The sequence below is a fragment of the Pleuronectes platessa genome, chromosome 15, assembly GCF_947347685.1.
Source record: "Pleuronectes platessa chromosome 15, fPlePla1.1, whole genome shotgun sequence".
Taxonomy (NCBI): Eukaryota; Metazoa; Chordata; class Actinopteri; order Pleuronectiformes; family Pleuronectidae; genus Pleuronectes; species Pleuronectes platessa.
Genome location: NC_070640.1, coordinates 11,158,070 through 11,173,575, shown reverse-complemented (window position 1 = coordinate 11,173,575; position 15,506 = coordinate 11,158,070). Strand labels below are relative to the sequence as shown.

The 15,506-nt window shown below is 40.2% G+C and overlaps 2 protein-coding genes across 3 annotated transcripts; both read right to left on the bottom strand.

Annotated features, from left to right (window-relative positions):
* Positions 1-728: 728 nt before the first annotated feature.
* Positions 729-4,954, bottom strand: stoml3b (stomatin (EPB72)-like 3b). Its single transcript, XM_053441196.1, has 7 exons — positions 4,794-4,954; positions 3,327-3,430; positions 3,148-3,220; positions 2,964-3,046; positions 1,596-1,799; positions 1,386-1,520; positions 729-1,270 (listed from the first exon to the last, which is right to left on the bottom strand). The coding sequence occupies exons 1-7, from the start codon at positions 4,855-4,857 to the stop codon at positions 1,082-1,084; spliced, it is 852 nt and encodes a 283-aa protein (XP_053297171.1). The 5' UTR covers positions 4,858-4,954; the 3' UTR covers positions 729-1,081.
* Positions 4,955-6,663: 1,709 nt separating this feature from the next.
* On the bottom strand, positions 6,664-15,379 carry proser1 (proline and serine rich 1). 2 transcript variants are annotated; one of them, XM_053441790.1, is made up of 12 exons: positions 14,755-15,379; positions 14,602-14,667; positions 14,164-14,232; positions 13,898-13,992; positions 13,688-13,781; positions 13,413-13,523; positions 12,922-13,023; positions 12,371-12,449; positions 11,989-12,081; positions 9,478-10,849; positions 8,264-8,408; positions 6,664-7,791 (listed from the first exon to the last, which is right to left on the bottom strand). In XM_053441790.1, the coding sequence occupies exons 1-12, from the start codon at positions 14,797-14,799 to the stop codon at positions 7,669-7,671; spliced, it is 2,394 nt and encodes a 797-aa protein (XP_053297765.1). In that variant the 5' UTR covers positions 14,800-15,379; the 3' UTR covers positions 6,664-7,668. The 2 variants fall into 2 exon arrangements, with proteins under 2 accessions (XP_053297765.1, XP_053297766.1); XM_053441791.1 differs by lacking the exon at positions 11,989-12,081.
* Positions 15,380-15,506: the final 127 nt, after the last annotated feature.

The following is a 15,506-nucleotide window of genomic DNA, read 5'->3' as shown; positions in this document are numbered from 1 at the left end:
TTCTTCTAATCTTTCATGTTTTCAATTCCTTTCATTTGTTAAATCCTGATCACCACTTCATCACTGGACCAACTCATGTCAAATAAATGTTACCTGCAGCTGACCACCCACCGATTCATGAAACTCTCCCGGCTCCTCAGCAACCAGTGGTGCAATACTGTATATTTACTTTGTTACTGTACTTAAGTAACTTTTATATGTATCTGGACTTTACTTAAGTAGATTTATCTTTAGGTGTTTTTCACTTTTACTCCACTACAGTAAATATCTGTATTTTCTGAGGGTGTTTTCTGTTTTTATATTTTTTAAGTAATCAATAACGAGAAGGGAACTGGTCCACTGATCCAATCAGAGTTGATATATATCTGATGGTAACCAAATAAAAACAATACCCTTGCAAATAATCAATATAAGTGTTTTCAGAAGCATCACCTGAAGCATTCTTTAGTAATTTAGTTATCTTCAGTGTAATATTCATGCATTAATACACAGTGGCCACAGTAAATGATTACTTTTAGTTTTAAAGTATATTTTAAATCAAGTACTTGCATCATTTCTTCTCAAATAAAAAAAGTTAATCTGGTTATTTTACTTAGTGCATTTTTGACGATTACTTCGTTTTTCACGTCCAGAGAATGTTTCAGTGCTTCCTCCACCACTGTTAGAAACACCACCACTAACTTAGAAATGGATCTGATGTCAAGTAAACGGCAGACGGAGAGACAAAGACAGGTTATTCAATTTATTTGCATTGTTACATTTTGCAGTTGATTAACATCACATCATACTGTATAATATAGACACAGTATTTATTATATAATTTAATGAAATGTACATTTTCATTAAAAAAAGACATGTAAACTATGCTGAATACTCTGTATTTAATCCAGATCACATAGGTGAGCAGGCTCGGCGTCGTCACAGCTTGACTATAAAAACCATAAATGTGTTTTCATGATCAGTTACAAATAAAATTTGACCATTTGATAACAGCTTTAACTTGGCAGCTACTACTCGCAGCTGGAGTCAGTGACTCAACAATATCGATCGAGGACCAGCAGATTGAATCATCTCGGAGAAATCACTTCCGCATGAAGTGTGAAATCATGTCCATGGGCAGAGGGAAGATGATGGTGGAGTTCTTCTCTGCTGCGATGGTGCTGAGAGTCTGCAGGTAGCGAAGCTGCAGCGCTGACGGAGACTCTGCGATCACGAGGGACGCCTCCTTCAGGGCACGCGATGCATTCATCTCACCCTCTGCTGAAATCACCTGTAGGTAGCGCAAGGAGGACACATTAGGATGAAAAGTTTCTTCACATAATTCCAACTAAGAGGGCCCATTGTTTGTTCGTTTGGCCTCCATGTATCATGGCACATGTCCTGACCTTGGCTCTGGCCTCTCGTGTTGCCTCTGCCTCAGCAGCCATGGCTCTCTGCAGCTGAACTGGCAGCTTTACATCTTTAATCTCCACACGCTCCACCTTGATGCCCCAGGGGTCTGTGGCTTCATCCAGGCTGGACTGCAAAAAGAGACGGAGGTTATACCTGAATCTGAGCTTTGCTCCCTATCTTGAAACAGGTCCGGTTTTCTGTACCTGCATGGTGTGAGCGATGATCTCACGGTCAGACAAGACCTCTGACAGGTTCTTCGTCCCCAGAACATTTCTGAGGGTGGTCTGTGCCAGCAGACGGGTGGAAAAGTCAGCGTTCGACACGTTGGCCACGGAGGCGATGGGGTCTTTGACCCGGAAGTACACAACTCCATCCACGCTAACTGTAACTGAGTCCTTGGTCAAGATCTGGAATAGAAAATACAGGACAGTTTCTGTGTGTGTTCACAGCCTGAGGTTATACCTCCACCATGGAGGCTATGTTGTCATCTGCATTTCTTTGTTAGTTAGCAGTGTGAAGGAAAATGTAGATTATCTTTCGGAGAAGACGAAGGAGATAAATCCATGATGCTTTTGATGATATCTTTTACAGTGTGATTTCTAGTAATCAGAGAGCAAATGATAGTAGAGTACAGAGTTTAATAAGTGTACTTGTGTTGCTTTAATTGCGTAGATAAGTAACACATTCTCAATCATTTATCTTTTGGTGATCAATCATATATTACAATTTGTATTCAATCCCTAATGAACCAAGTGTCATTCCTAGTTTCACTTTATGTTTGAGCTTGTCTTTTGTTTAAATATTGACATTTGATGTCATTATTGAAGTGTTCTTATCCCAAGTGTGTGAAGGTCTGTCTGAGTGTTTGGATTTTAAGATCCAACAAGAGGGACGATTTGATGCTATACAAATCAAATTAAATTGAAATGAGTTGAAATGAACAGTAAAGATTTAATGGGATTTTGGGTTGAAGTAACTTAGTATGTTGATCTATATGTTGTGTTTCAGTGAAGTTCCCATCATTCTGGAGCTGAGAAGGAAAATATCAGAGAGCAGTCCTTGTGTTTTAAAAACCCAGTGGTTTGCCCCACAGAAGAAATCTTTGTGTTATGATTACCATCGTCCTCTTTTGATCAACTTTTAGGTTCATCTGTTCAGATTGTTAAGACTTGAGAAAATTCAGTTATGGTTCTATTACGTTCAAGAAATATGAACCATTTGCATTTTTTTGACAACGTCTTAGAAATAAGCAGAAGGACTATTTGTTTGCTGCCGAGCTTTCACTCAAATGGGCTGAGAGATGTTTGCCTGCGACAGCCCCCTTTTATAAAAGAACGTGTTACTTCAGCGGCTTGTTTGTAGATGAGGGGGGGGGGGTCAAATTAATAGCTTGATGTGTGAGACCTGTCAAGTTTGATTTACACTGCGTTTTATCCGTTGTATTGCACAGCTTTTGTCATCTCTCCTCTTAAATACGTCCCACTGTTTAATTGGGACATCACACTTACACACACACACACACACACACACACTGACAGGCAGTTCTGTGTTGTTGTCTGCACCAGCCCTACCTCTTGTGGTGGGATGTCAAATGAGATTGTTCGTAGATCCACCTTCACAAAGGAATCAGTGCACGGCAAAACAAAAAAGATGCCTGTGGAAAATAGGAGTTAATATTATTTCTGTTTGCTGCATATCACTAATCATATCCCCTATGGAGAGTTAGTTATATAGAAATCACAGCTGTTTCTGTACCTGGTCCTTTAGCCTTCCTGTCTGTGATGCGGCCCAGCCTGAAGATGACGGCACGTTCATACTCCTGAACGATCTGTGACACACCAACAAACAACACAACACGAGCTCAGCTCACGTTCACATTTAAACGGGGATTTGCTCTCTTCATCCGACTGTGGTCATTTACTGAGTTCACTCACCTTCAGGCAAAACCAGACGGTGAAGGGGAAGAGAAGAAGGGTGAACATGCCAGAGAGGATGACAATGAACCAACCAATGCATCCCAGGGTGCCTGTCCGCTCAGCTGGAGGAGGAGAGAGAAGAGAGAGGGTCAGGGATCAGAAACCAGTTTTGAGGGACTGCATGTGTAATGTGAAGCCACCGGGAGACACGCAAATACACAGGCAGTTAACACACAAAGAAGCTCACAGAGACTCACACGCAGAGCAAACAGTAAAATGTTTACTCATTCAGCATGATCCTACAGAGCCCTTTTTCTACTTTGGTAATAAAAGGAGTCTTTGGCTGAGGGAAAGGTCTGTGAATAACTGTTATTCAGTTTCTCCTCTTCACACTGACATTTGATTTCACCTGAGTACGCAGCCGTATTACACTGCCAGTACAGACCAAAACAAATATATATTTCCTGTTTGCAAAAGGCAGCAGCTGAATTGCATCTGTCCTACTTTCATTTCCTTTATGAATTTCAAAACATCTTTCTTGTCCAGACCACAAGAACCCTGTTTCCGGTTAACAAAATAGTGGAAATATAACAGTTGCACTGATCTTAAAGGGAACACTGTTGCCCTTTGACAGCTTTGCAATTCACTTCCACTTTTGCACATGATCTGGAACATTTAGTGGCACTGATTGAGAGAGGAGCGTGAGGAGTCATGAGAATGATGTGCCGACCGCCGTTACATCTGTGTGTATTATTTCAATTTTTAAAAACTCGCCAAAATCTGATGTATGGTCGAATGGAAAACTTTCATTCAGATTCACAAATAATCGTTATCATTATTGGTTCACCATCTTTATGTATTGTGTCCCCTGATTGAAAGTAAATGTAAATGATGTGTACACAGCCAGCCATGCAACATGATCCTGTCCAGCAGGTTGGCCAAAACAAAGACGTGGAAAAAACATTAGATGTGAACAAAACTCTCATATTAAATCAAACAGTTTAGGGAACAAATTAAGGAACATTTGCACGAAAGCCTCAGTCCTCCTATTCCTTGAGACCTCACAGAGCATGGATACACAAACACACACACAAACACACTAACACAAATGACAGGAGACACGCACACAAACACTCAAAGTCACATGCTTAAGGGACTCCTTATCTTGGTGACATGTGATTACTGTCTCTATGACGATGCAGGTTTACTCTGCTCTGGTCGCTCTGGCTGCCTTCCACCTACACAGGTGAGCTCCCACACAACCTATGGTGGCTGATGTAAGACACTTAACTGACCTCTTAATGACTCAATGCTCATTCAACCTGTTGCTCAGGGTTAAACAAAAAGTTGACCTAAGCCTCTAAAAACCTAGTTTTTGATATTAATTCAATTTTAACACAATTTTTACTTTTCAACAAAAAGTTCAATGTAAAATAACAGCTCAGGAGAAAAAGAAAAAGCAAGGAAAAAAGGGTTTTTTCTTACAGATCAAGTCTTCTTGGCTAATTCCTCTTCTCTTCTGGCTTTCCATCTGGTCCTCCATTTCCATGTGTTGTGAGGGAACTGAGTGGGGAAGTGTGTGTGGAGAGGGTTTGTCGGAGTGTAGCTAATGAGGAAGGAGTCACCCTGCCTTTTAAAGCTGTAATGCAGCAATATAATGTCGCTCAGAGAAAAGCAAGTAGGTGTGGCTATCTACTCTGAGTTGATCATCGACAAAGTACCATCATACTGTTGCCAACAGGTCAGGGTATAACCTAAGAGTTGTGTTTAAACACACGTTTCAGGTGGGAATCATGGGAAATCCAAAATAAAACCTACTCACATGTTTAAAACACTGTAATATAAACACTGTAATATTACATTTATTATCAAACCTGCTTTTTCACGACTCCCAATGGCTAGCCTGCATAAAGGCCCTTCCTGTTTTTTTAACTGATTTCCCGAACATGTTGTCATTTTACTTTCTCTCATTTCACTTCCTGTTAAAATGAGGAACTGTTCAAACAATCAGTTGATCTTCACCTGGGCTTATTTAACACAGAAAAACTCACAAATGGTTTTTCATGATTTCTGCTTAAATCGAATGTAAAACTTTAAAAGACATAATTAAAGAGTATGGAGAGAATGAAGGAAAAGAACAAATAAAGACGATAAAGGACTTGGGTATGGGGGATTCAACTTTTTAACAAATAGGTTGCTTTAAGAGAGATTATTTAGTATTATATTACCTTTTTATATCAAACATATACTTATATTTAAATATTCTAATACTCTTTGAAATAAACACAGAATCAATACAGAAATAAACATTTGCATTACTGCAAAGGTTGTGTTCAACTGTGCTGGTGCAGAAATTGACAATATCTAACAATAAGCAACACAACATGAAATCGGTAATTACTAGCAATGAGTAGAGTTTTGAAATTAAATTTAGTTACATTTTCAAAGATAGTTTCAAAGATTATAAAGACAGTTTATAATAATAAAATATAAAATGTGCTGCAGGTGTTAATTTCATTGGTTTATAATTCATTGTATCCCTGTCATGGTATTTTTTTTAGATGAACGATTTTCTACTCAGATCTCATGACTCATTGACACATGACGCATGGCATCACCGGTGCATTAGTGGTCATGGACACTCAAGATAAGCAGCAACTAGAGCACTCACATATACATCTACTTTCAATGCAAGGTTATGTAAATATCAAGATTTTGAATAGCGTAATTTTCCTATTCACTGCTGCAACTGTGTGTCAGTTATTGTTCAGCAGCCTTCTCTTCTGGTTTCTCTCCATGTTGCGTGAGACACAGATCAAATCTGCGGAAGCTGTGGTTTTCATGCAGGTTTCACTGGAAGGCAGAGGTGTGATTTGTTTTTTTGTTGCAGTGAGCTTGTCCTTATTTTCATAGTACTTTGTTTAATCATACATGAGATTTAATCTCCAACACTTAAACTTTATTTTATTATAGGATGGTAACATTTTGAATCAATCAAGCATTTAGTGATGTGATAGTCTTGTAGTATACTGTACACATATTAAAAGACGTATCGTGTTTTTAGTCTCGAGTGCAGTTAAATTGTCTTTTCCTTTTAGAAGCTGCCTGCAACTATCATGTAAGTTAAGTCCCTGACCGCAAACCTGGACCTTTTCTTTGCTTAAGAATCATTATGTGCCCATTATGCTGTTTGTTTATGATAATGACCTTTTATCACATAGTTATAAAGGTTTTATCTGCACGACTGTGACTTTTTAGATGTGACTTAGTTACATTTAACTTATTTAACTTACAGTATATGAGCCTGACAGCAATGAAGTTTTATGGCATGACATAGAAAGGAGAGGACACCAACTCCAGCAACCAGCAGTTTACTGACAAATTAATAAAAACAGGAAACACAAAGAGAAAACAAAACAACACAATGTAACCACAGAAAATATCACTTTTCGTGTGAACCTCAGTGAGTTGGAGTACTGAGGTGTACAGTGGATTAAAAAATTACAGTATTCATTTGCGAAGAATTACTGAGGAATGCAGTCATTATACTGTAAATTCTCAGTTCCACATATCGTTCTACAAATACTTCCAGATGTTTTCAGTGATCTCTGCATACAGTATGTCTGGTCATATCCTGTAACAACACCTCTATTACTGTTAGATCTGTCAAAAGAAAAACTTTGTAAACATATTAAAAAAAAAAAGATTCACAGTAAACTGCAGAAAGCCACAAGTGAGTGTTCACTGAAAATAACACATGAGCGGAGCTGCCAAATGCAGGTTTTGTACACAATACTCCCGGCTTTGACACAAAACAAGGGCTTCAAATAGTCATGGTGTTCCCTATTTAAAATGTGACACAAGTCAGCATAAGAGTTAATGTAATAATACAATATTCAATTCAGGGTTCTCTGTATCTGTATCATATGTTTTCTCTACTTAGATGAACATAAAATACTACATGTGAAGTCATTACATATCATTTACAATTTTCATTTCTTCCTAGAATTCATTATTCACTAATAAAAGGTGATAATCTTCATTAAAAACAGCCAAGTCCAGCTAATGTTAAAACCAGTCACAGTCTACATGTCAAAACCTAAAAACAACTTTGGCAACTGATATTTACAACTGTTCACTATGAATAAAGTAACAAATAAACCTTCTCTCCCCTGTACACTATCTCAACTGATTTCAAGGTAGTGTTCCTGGTTGCAGTAAACTCATTCTGGCTCTGACACACATAGTATTGAAACACTCTTTATCTTTCGTCAACTGCTCGGTAGGGTTCAAGGCAAAAACATAAAACAGTGTAGGTCAGCATGTAAGTCTAATCCAGTTCCAAAGTGAGTGGTGGGTTTTACTGCCAGCCCAGCTGGGGGTGCAGACCTGGCTGGAGGGGGAAGGGGTTTCCTGGGCCTGGAGGGTAGTTGAAACTGTTGGGCTGAGGAGGAAAGCCCTCTAAACCAGACGAAGGATGAGCCTGGAACAAGACCAATGAAGAGAAGAACCTTTGTAAAAGTGAAGCTTTATCAAACTGACATTCAAATACTTGGGTGGGTGTGCCCTGTATGTCTTGGGAAAATTAATACATTTTGTGACTGGCCCTCCTGACATTTCAACGAGAGGCTGTTTGTCAGAGTGCAAATGTCTGAGTCAGTTTCTCCGGACATTGTGTGATCTCAAATGATTTTTCTTTCCAACACTCGAAGACTCACAACTCTGAATCTCCTGCTGCGTTCTTCCTATGTGAAAGACAAACTCCAGAACATGTCCAGAGCTGCCGTCTGAAAAGTGCTTTAGTTTTAAGTTCATGATTAGAGTTAGCGTAAGGTTACAATAAGGGTTACGGTTAAACAAGTAGCAGATATATGGTTCGTCAAAGTCTCCAGCGAATTAATGCAAGTCTATGTAATGTATCAAATAGGGCCCTTCGACACCATGTGCATTTTTACCTGCATCAAGGCCGACTGCATGGCCTGGTTGTGGAGGCCACCAAGCGTGGCAGGGGAGCCAGAGGGAGAGAAGCCTGGTACACCAGGGAAGGACAACAAGCTGGGGAATCCACTGCTTCCTGGAGGCTGGAGTCCACTGCCCAACCTAGAATGCACACAAAAACTTCTTTCAGACCCTGTTCACACCGGGTACTAAGATCCATCTTGAGTCATCCGATCACAAGTGGACATATCCACTTGAGATCAAAGCAGTAGTCTGGGACTCATGTGACCTCTTTTAGCAATGAGAACACAAATAGTCCCTGGGACACACCTAACATTCACTGACTGGCTAGAGTATACTAATATATATAATTAACCATAAGTACAGTTTCAATGAAAACTATTTTTGTTATTCTTCAAAGAAAAACGTTTTTGCAAGCATGGTTATTTTTACCAACCAGAACCTCTTCAATCTCTGCTAATGGTTTGAGTATTATGTACAATCTATAACTATCTGTGATATGTTTATTTCATACAAATGTGGATACCTCTTCCTGAATCTTATAACAGAAGTTGCAACATTATAACCTTTAGGTGCATATTGTTGGCATGTATATATATTATGTAAGTGTTTTTATTTTACATTATTATTTTGCTTTACTTTAAATTTGGCAATCCCCCATGAATTAGCATTAGCACTGGTTAATATAATTACTCTTCCAAGATAAGACAGCTTTTTAATTGCGGAAATGGCAACATAATGTGAGTCTTGAGCCTGAAACACTTCCTCTTTAACAATATAACTAGATTATTACATGGAAACCAACTCTTCAAGAAAACACAAGCCAAAGTCTAACCCAAACATTGCACAACGGTAGAACAAGTGCACTTTACACTTTGCAGGTGCAGTCTTTCCACTTGTCACATACAACCCAAAGTGGAAAAATCACTTGCCCCGATTTACGATGCTGTTTGGAAAATCAATGTCACATGCTATAATTAGCACAGACCCTATTCTAACTTTTGACCTATCGTGATATAACATTACTAGAGACGGTATGGGCTTTAGGTCATGGCTAACTGGCATAAAAGGACGTCTGTGAATTGAATATTAGTCCAGTAGAAATTCTACAGGTAATCATAATGTTATTTAAAATTATCCATATGACATGGTTCTGTATACTAGACAGATCTCTCAGTGACTGCCCATCAAAAGACCGTGTCTGACATACCCAGGCTGGAAACTGGAGCTGAAGGCTGATGCAAATCCAGGTAAAACTGGTGATGACGATGGAACCCCAGCTGCTGCTGCCGCCGCCGCTGCTGCTGCTGCTGCTGCTGCCGCCTGGAGTGGCGCCACTGATGCTACTGAAGATGGTGTTGCGCCTGGAAGTCCCATGAATGAAGACAATACGGGACTCCCAGCACCGTGCCCCCCTGACACACCCAGTCCAGGGTAGCCAGCGGGGCCGGGGCCAGGCGGAAGGCCTTGGAATATAGAAGGGGCAGAGGTGAGGCCTAGACCGAAAGGGGAGGCTACACTGGAGGCAGCGTTGGTAACCAAGCCAGGGAAGATGGAGGTTGGTGGGTGGTTAGAAATGTTACTATTGGGGGGCATTGCTGACATAGAGGCAGCCATGTTGGAAGGAGGGAGAGCAGAAGAAAGGGAGGAGAAAGGGGACAGGCCCGGGTAATGAGCGCCAGCTTGACTGGAGGACAGAGCTTGGAGGCCGGTGATAGCAACAGGACTAGGGAGAGAGACTTGAGGGGAACCTGATGGGTGTGACAGACCCAAAGAACGTGCCAGTGCATGCTGTGCTGAACCAGGGACCATCATAGAGCTAAGAGACGGCGTGCCAGAACGAGAGGTGCCCTTGAAAGCAGAGTGCACAGGACTGTTACTGCCACTGCTGCTACCCCCGTGGTGTCTGTTCAATGATCCAGCCATAGCCATGGCAGCTTGAGCTTGTGCAGAATGAGCTGGAGAGGGTTTTGGGCCTGGGGTGGAACAGTTTGGAATTATAGGATTGGATGATCCAGGAATAAGAGATTGTGGTCCAGAAGGGGTGTAACTTCTTATCACTGACCCAGATGGGTTACCTGCTTGTTGCTGTATGCCAGAGAAGGGGAGTCCTGACTGGTGATCTGTGGACTGATGAAAAATCTTGTGATGATTTGGACCCATGGAGTTCGTCTGAGTCAGGGGGTCTGGGCCGCCACGAGAGTTGGCAGGGGTGCCTGGTCGAGAAAGAGCATGGTAGGGGGAAGAAGAGAAGTGGACAGGAGTTCCACAAGGAGTGCCAGATGGGGTGTGGGCTTTAATAACAGATGAGGGTGTAGGTGTAGTGTGACCACTGGGTGTCTGTGGCCCTGCTCTAATGACGGATGGGGATGGAGAAGGGGACGGAGAGGGAGAGGGGGCATTGGGGTTGTGAGAGGGAACCATGCCAGGGAAAACCGGTGTGATGGGGGTTGTAGGAGGCTGCTGAGCAGCAGAGGCCTGTGGTGGGACTGGTGTGGAAGGCGTGGACCCATGAGGGATGAGGAGGGGTCCACTGTTGACTCCAGGTGTGGTGTGCTGTGGATTGCCTGGTTTGGCATAACCTGGAAGTAGAAGGAGATCAGATTTGGTTAGAAAGATAATCTAAAATAGTGACTACTATTATCTGAATGTGAGATTCAACTGAGAAAAAAAATTGTTTTTAAAGTTGAACAGTATAAAACATGTGTAGTGCTATTGTTAAATGAAAACAAAACATTCAAAGACAGTGGCAGAAAAAGTTAAAGCCCAACAAACTATTGCAAAAGAAGCAACTCATTCACAAAAATGAAAGAAGAATCAGAGCAAAGAGGAATGGCCAGAGAGCATCCCTGCGTGCAACTTATTACATGAAACTTCAAACAATTTTCAACATTGGAATATGTCTCCTTTTTACCTTTGGGGAAATGATCAGATACTTTATATATTTAATGTCATATTATGTCTTCCATCACATTTCACACTGGACATCTTGGTTTAATGAAACTACAGTCACTGTTGAGCTTATGACCTAACGTCTCCCCAAAGGCCCTAAAAGACGTATTCCGATTTTGAAAACTGACAAAGCGCTGCGTTAAAAAACTGAGTTATCCCAAGCGATGCATGATTCCAGGGAATAAAAAAAATGATTATTGAAATTAGTTTGAAGCCGATCCCAAACCAGGGAACCAAAGATGCATCCTCACAAATCACCCAAGACAAAGTCTTACACTGACTGACCAGAAAACAGAAACATCTGCAAGATATAAAAGAGCCTTCTTTTTGTTGTGACTAATATTTATTTGTAATGTCCTACTCTCCAACTCAACTACAAAAGGAAAGAGAAAGAATACAGTGCATATTAAATACAACAGAAATGCAGGTGTATTGGATCTATATATATATATATATATATATATATATATATATAGCGCAATGTAATCCAACATTACCCAACTCAAAAATTCCCCTTACATTGAATCAATATATCTCCAACAGCACTGAAGCTGATTCACAGCAGCTGTATTGAAAATCTGTACAATGTAGGGGGCTTGATTTTTCTGGTCACTCAATGTTACTCCAGCATAAGTGAGAAGCACATTCTTCACCTGATAAAGGCGGTCAACTGGAGAGGCGCAGGTAAGCAGCATGCCAGGAAGCCTATTAGCCTATTTGCTGCCACACGCAGGCATGAGCGCACACACTCGCTTCCATCAAATCATACCTGCTACTTTGTGGGTGAAGTTGTAGGGGGGAGGGGCCACGCTGGCTGTTATAACCCCTCCCACAGACACAAGGCCTGCGTTGTTGTACACACCTGAGTAGCAGTTGTAAATATTAACAGTGTCCACCACAAACACACTCGCACAGACACACATACGCAAATGCAAGGCTTAAATACAACTCGACCCACTACCTACCTCACCTCAACCAATCCCAGATGGCAGTGATAAAACATGCCTGACAATTTAAGGCCACTCAAAGCAGATTATTAATCCTCTGTTAGCTTAGAGTTTAGTATCTTTAAGATGTGTACTTTTTAATATTGACCAGTTATACAGGGCAGAAGAAGGCAGGGCAGGGTGTGGAAGTGGGTTGTTTCTTACTAGGTGCGATGGTAGCATGGGGTCGGCACGGTGGTATAGGGTAGGGCACAGGCCGATGAGGGTTGTAAGTTGAAGGGAACTAAAAAAGAAAAGACATTAAGATATAAAACAATTCGCCCATCAGCAATTCTGTATAATCATGATATTTAATGTTTCTCAAAGTATGTCAGTAACTACTGCTATAGTTGCAGTGTCGCTTTTAAAGGCAGCAGTTGAGACATTTCTGCCATTTAAAAGCTGTTAAATAAGATTTGTAAATATTCACAGTCATGCTTTATATCCAGATGTCAATGTCTTCCAGTTCATATCACATTACTGCTGTACAGAATTTATTTGTGTTTCCATTATGCTCTTTACAGCCTCATTTAGCACTTTAACTGTGGTCTATCAGAAGCTTATATAATGAGGCTTGATATGTAGGATATCACGTCTAAGTAATGTACTCATATGATGTCTTGTCACTCAGTCATGAGACTTACGGGTGTCAGGGCACAATTACATCATGGCACTATTACATTCTCCCCTTCAGTGACGCCCTTTCAAGTACTTACAGGCTTGAAAGGTCCAATTATCCGAGAAGCAATTCCTTTCCCATCTATGCTGTTAGAGGCATCATCTTTCTTCTCTCCTTCTTTTTTTGCCGGAGGGATTCCCTGTGAACGAAAACAAAACACTTATTTTTCTTGTCTGGTTGCAAATGTTGCATAACGAACATTTTATTTTACAACTTTGCAAATTGCCTGAAAAAAATTACAAAACCAAGCACTGGTATACAGAATTCAGAGTGAAATATCAACCATTAATTAGCTTTTTCCCCTGCAAGTCCACTTTGTTATTAGTATTCTGAAGTTTGCCAATATGCCGAGACATGGAGAAGGAACAGGTGACATAAGGACCAACATTAACAAAGAGATAATAAAATCTACATCTGTTGTGAGTTGGTGATGTTTAGCTCATATCTAATATACAGTACATACAATCCTAATGCTCAGGAGTAGAATGCATTCAGGAAACCTCAGTGTCAAGCTCCGCACATACTTACAGGGAACGTGCCAGTGACCAGGCTGGGTCGACCTTTAGGGTATGGATTCCCGGGTATCATACCACAGGAGGAGATCATGGCTACAGGAGCCTTACAGCCAACCTTACACACCTAATGAGACAGACGTATTATTTTCTGATTTCATTTCCATTATTTTATTCTTTTATGATGGGGTCAATTGGTTACACATGCATAGATACATTTATTGCTTTCAATGCAAACTTTATAGAACACATAAAAACGTTGCGTGAATTACTTTGGAAAGTAGAACTTACTTGTTCCAATATCCTGCGAGCTCGTTTCTTCTCAGACAGGTGTATGCGAAACAAATCCTCCACAGGACGATAATTCTGAGCATCTGAAATATTCCTGTAAAGGAACAGAGACCCCAAAACTTTCAAATAATCAATAAATGAACCAAACTGGATGAAACCGGGATGTGTAATAAAATTTCATGTGCTTATATTTCTCCAAAATCTACTCACAAAGCTATCAGTTCCAGTACAATCAGTCTGTCCTTCGAGAAGGTGAAGCAATTCAGGATATTTGCTACTTTGGTTGTAGGAATTGCAACCATTTTCTAAAAGAAGGAGAAACATGCTTAACCAACACTTTAAGGCATTCCAATGACACTGAGTGGTGAAAATTTCACACACAGAAAGGATAACTGTTTCAGCACAAAGTTAATATAAAAGGAATTACTGATGCAAACCATTTTAAACCCCAATAATTGAAATCGCATGTTACTTACATGCTGCAGAGCTTTAACTGCTTTGATCTGAGGTTCGGCCCATGAGAAGTACTTCAGAATCTCCATCACCTGCAATGATCCAGACAGTGTTGAGACATAGAGTAACACTGGAGCTGCATTGCTCTCACATAGAAACAATATAAAGTATTATAGAGAGTTGATATCTATTAAAGATGCTCGGACACAACTTTTCTCTTTAAAGTCGGACCTAGCAGGAGAATTAAAGTTATACACACAGGGTCAAACATCATATATTGTGAGCTCTATGTATTTACCATCTATCCATATGCAGCATTGATTATAATATAAGTCAGCTAATTGTTGTATTCCCGAAGATTCTTTTTTTTACATATACATATATGACCTGTGCGACGTGGGAACCTTGTCTATCTAATGTGTTAAAGGATAAATAACAGTGTTGCTTTTTTCAACAATTACCTGCTCACTGGAGAAATACCCGTGCACCTGCTCTATGGCCTTGATGCGTTGATCGGTCAGGACGCACTGAAACAAAAGATGGAGAACAATCAAATCCTGTTGAGTGGAAACGGTTTCAAATATTTAATCGAACATATCATTTACTATTTTTACCTTTTTTATCTCATCCAAAACGATGTCAAACGACTTTTTATCCATGATTGTTAACTTAAACAAACGCCTCTGTGACTATGAACACTTACTCCACCACTCACTTGGTAAATATACTTTCTACAACACAATATTTATAGTTATCGAAGATAAAATGCATCCGGAAGACTTCGACTCTAAATACTGTGTTATATATCCAGTGGTACTGATCAATTCATAATGCATTCAAACAATAATTTAACCCAATAAATATTCGCTCTACACGATTTGCAGCATAACAAAATTGCATGATCTTTCCAATTCTTTTCCGAAGAACTTTTCCGCCTGTGAACAATGACTTCCAAACCGGAGGAGCAGTCTGCAGCGAATCTGGCCGCAGCTAACAACAAGCTAACAACTAGCTGCAGCTACCGCGGTTCTGAACAGCGCTCAACAAAACCACACGAGACGCTGGGAATCAATTGAATATTCGCACATCTTTGTACCCGATCTTAGTTTGTATCTAAAGTCGGAAATAGGAACAACGGGGACGGGAAATGTATAAATTTCATTCAAATCTAAAGGCGAAATCGCTAGCAAAGATAGCACTGAGGCTAGCTTCCTCTGACAGCTGGCGCTAGTAACGTCAACACCGAGAAGGACCCCCTCTTAGGTAGCTTCTCAGAAAAATACACAAAATACAATTGTTGTATTTTATGTTTAAAACAAATTATACACTTGCATTATGTGATATAATAAGAAAATATCGGTTATTT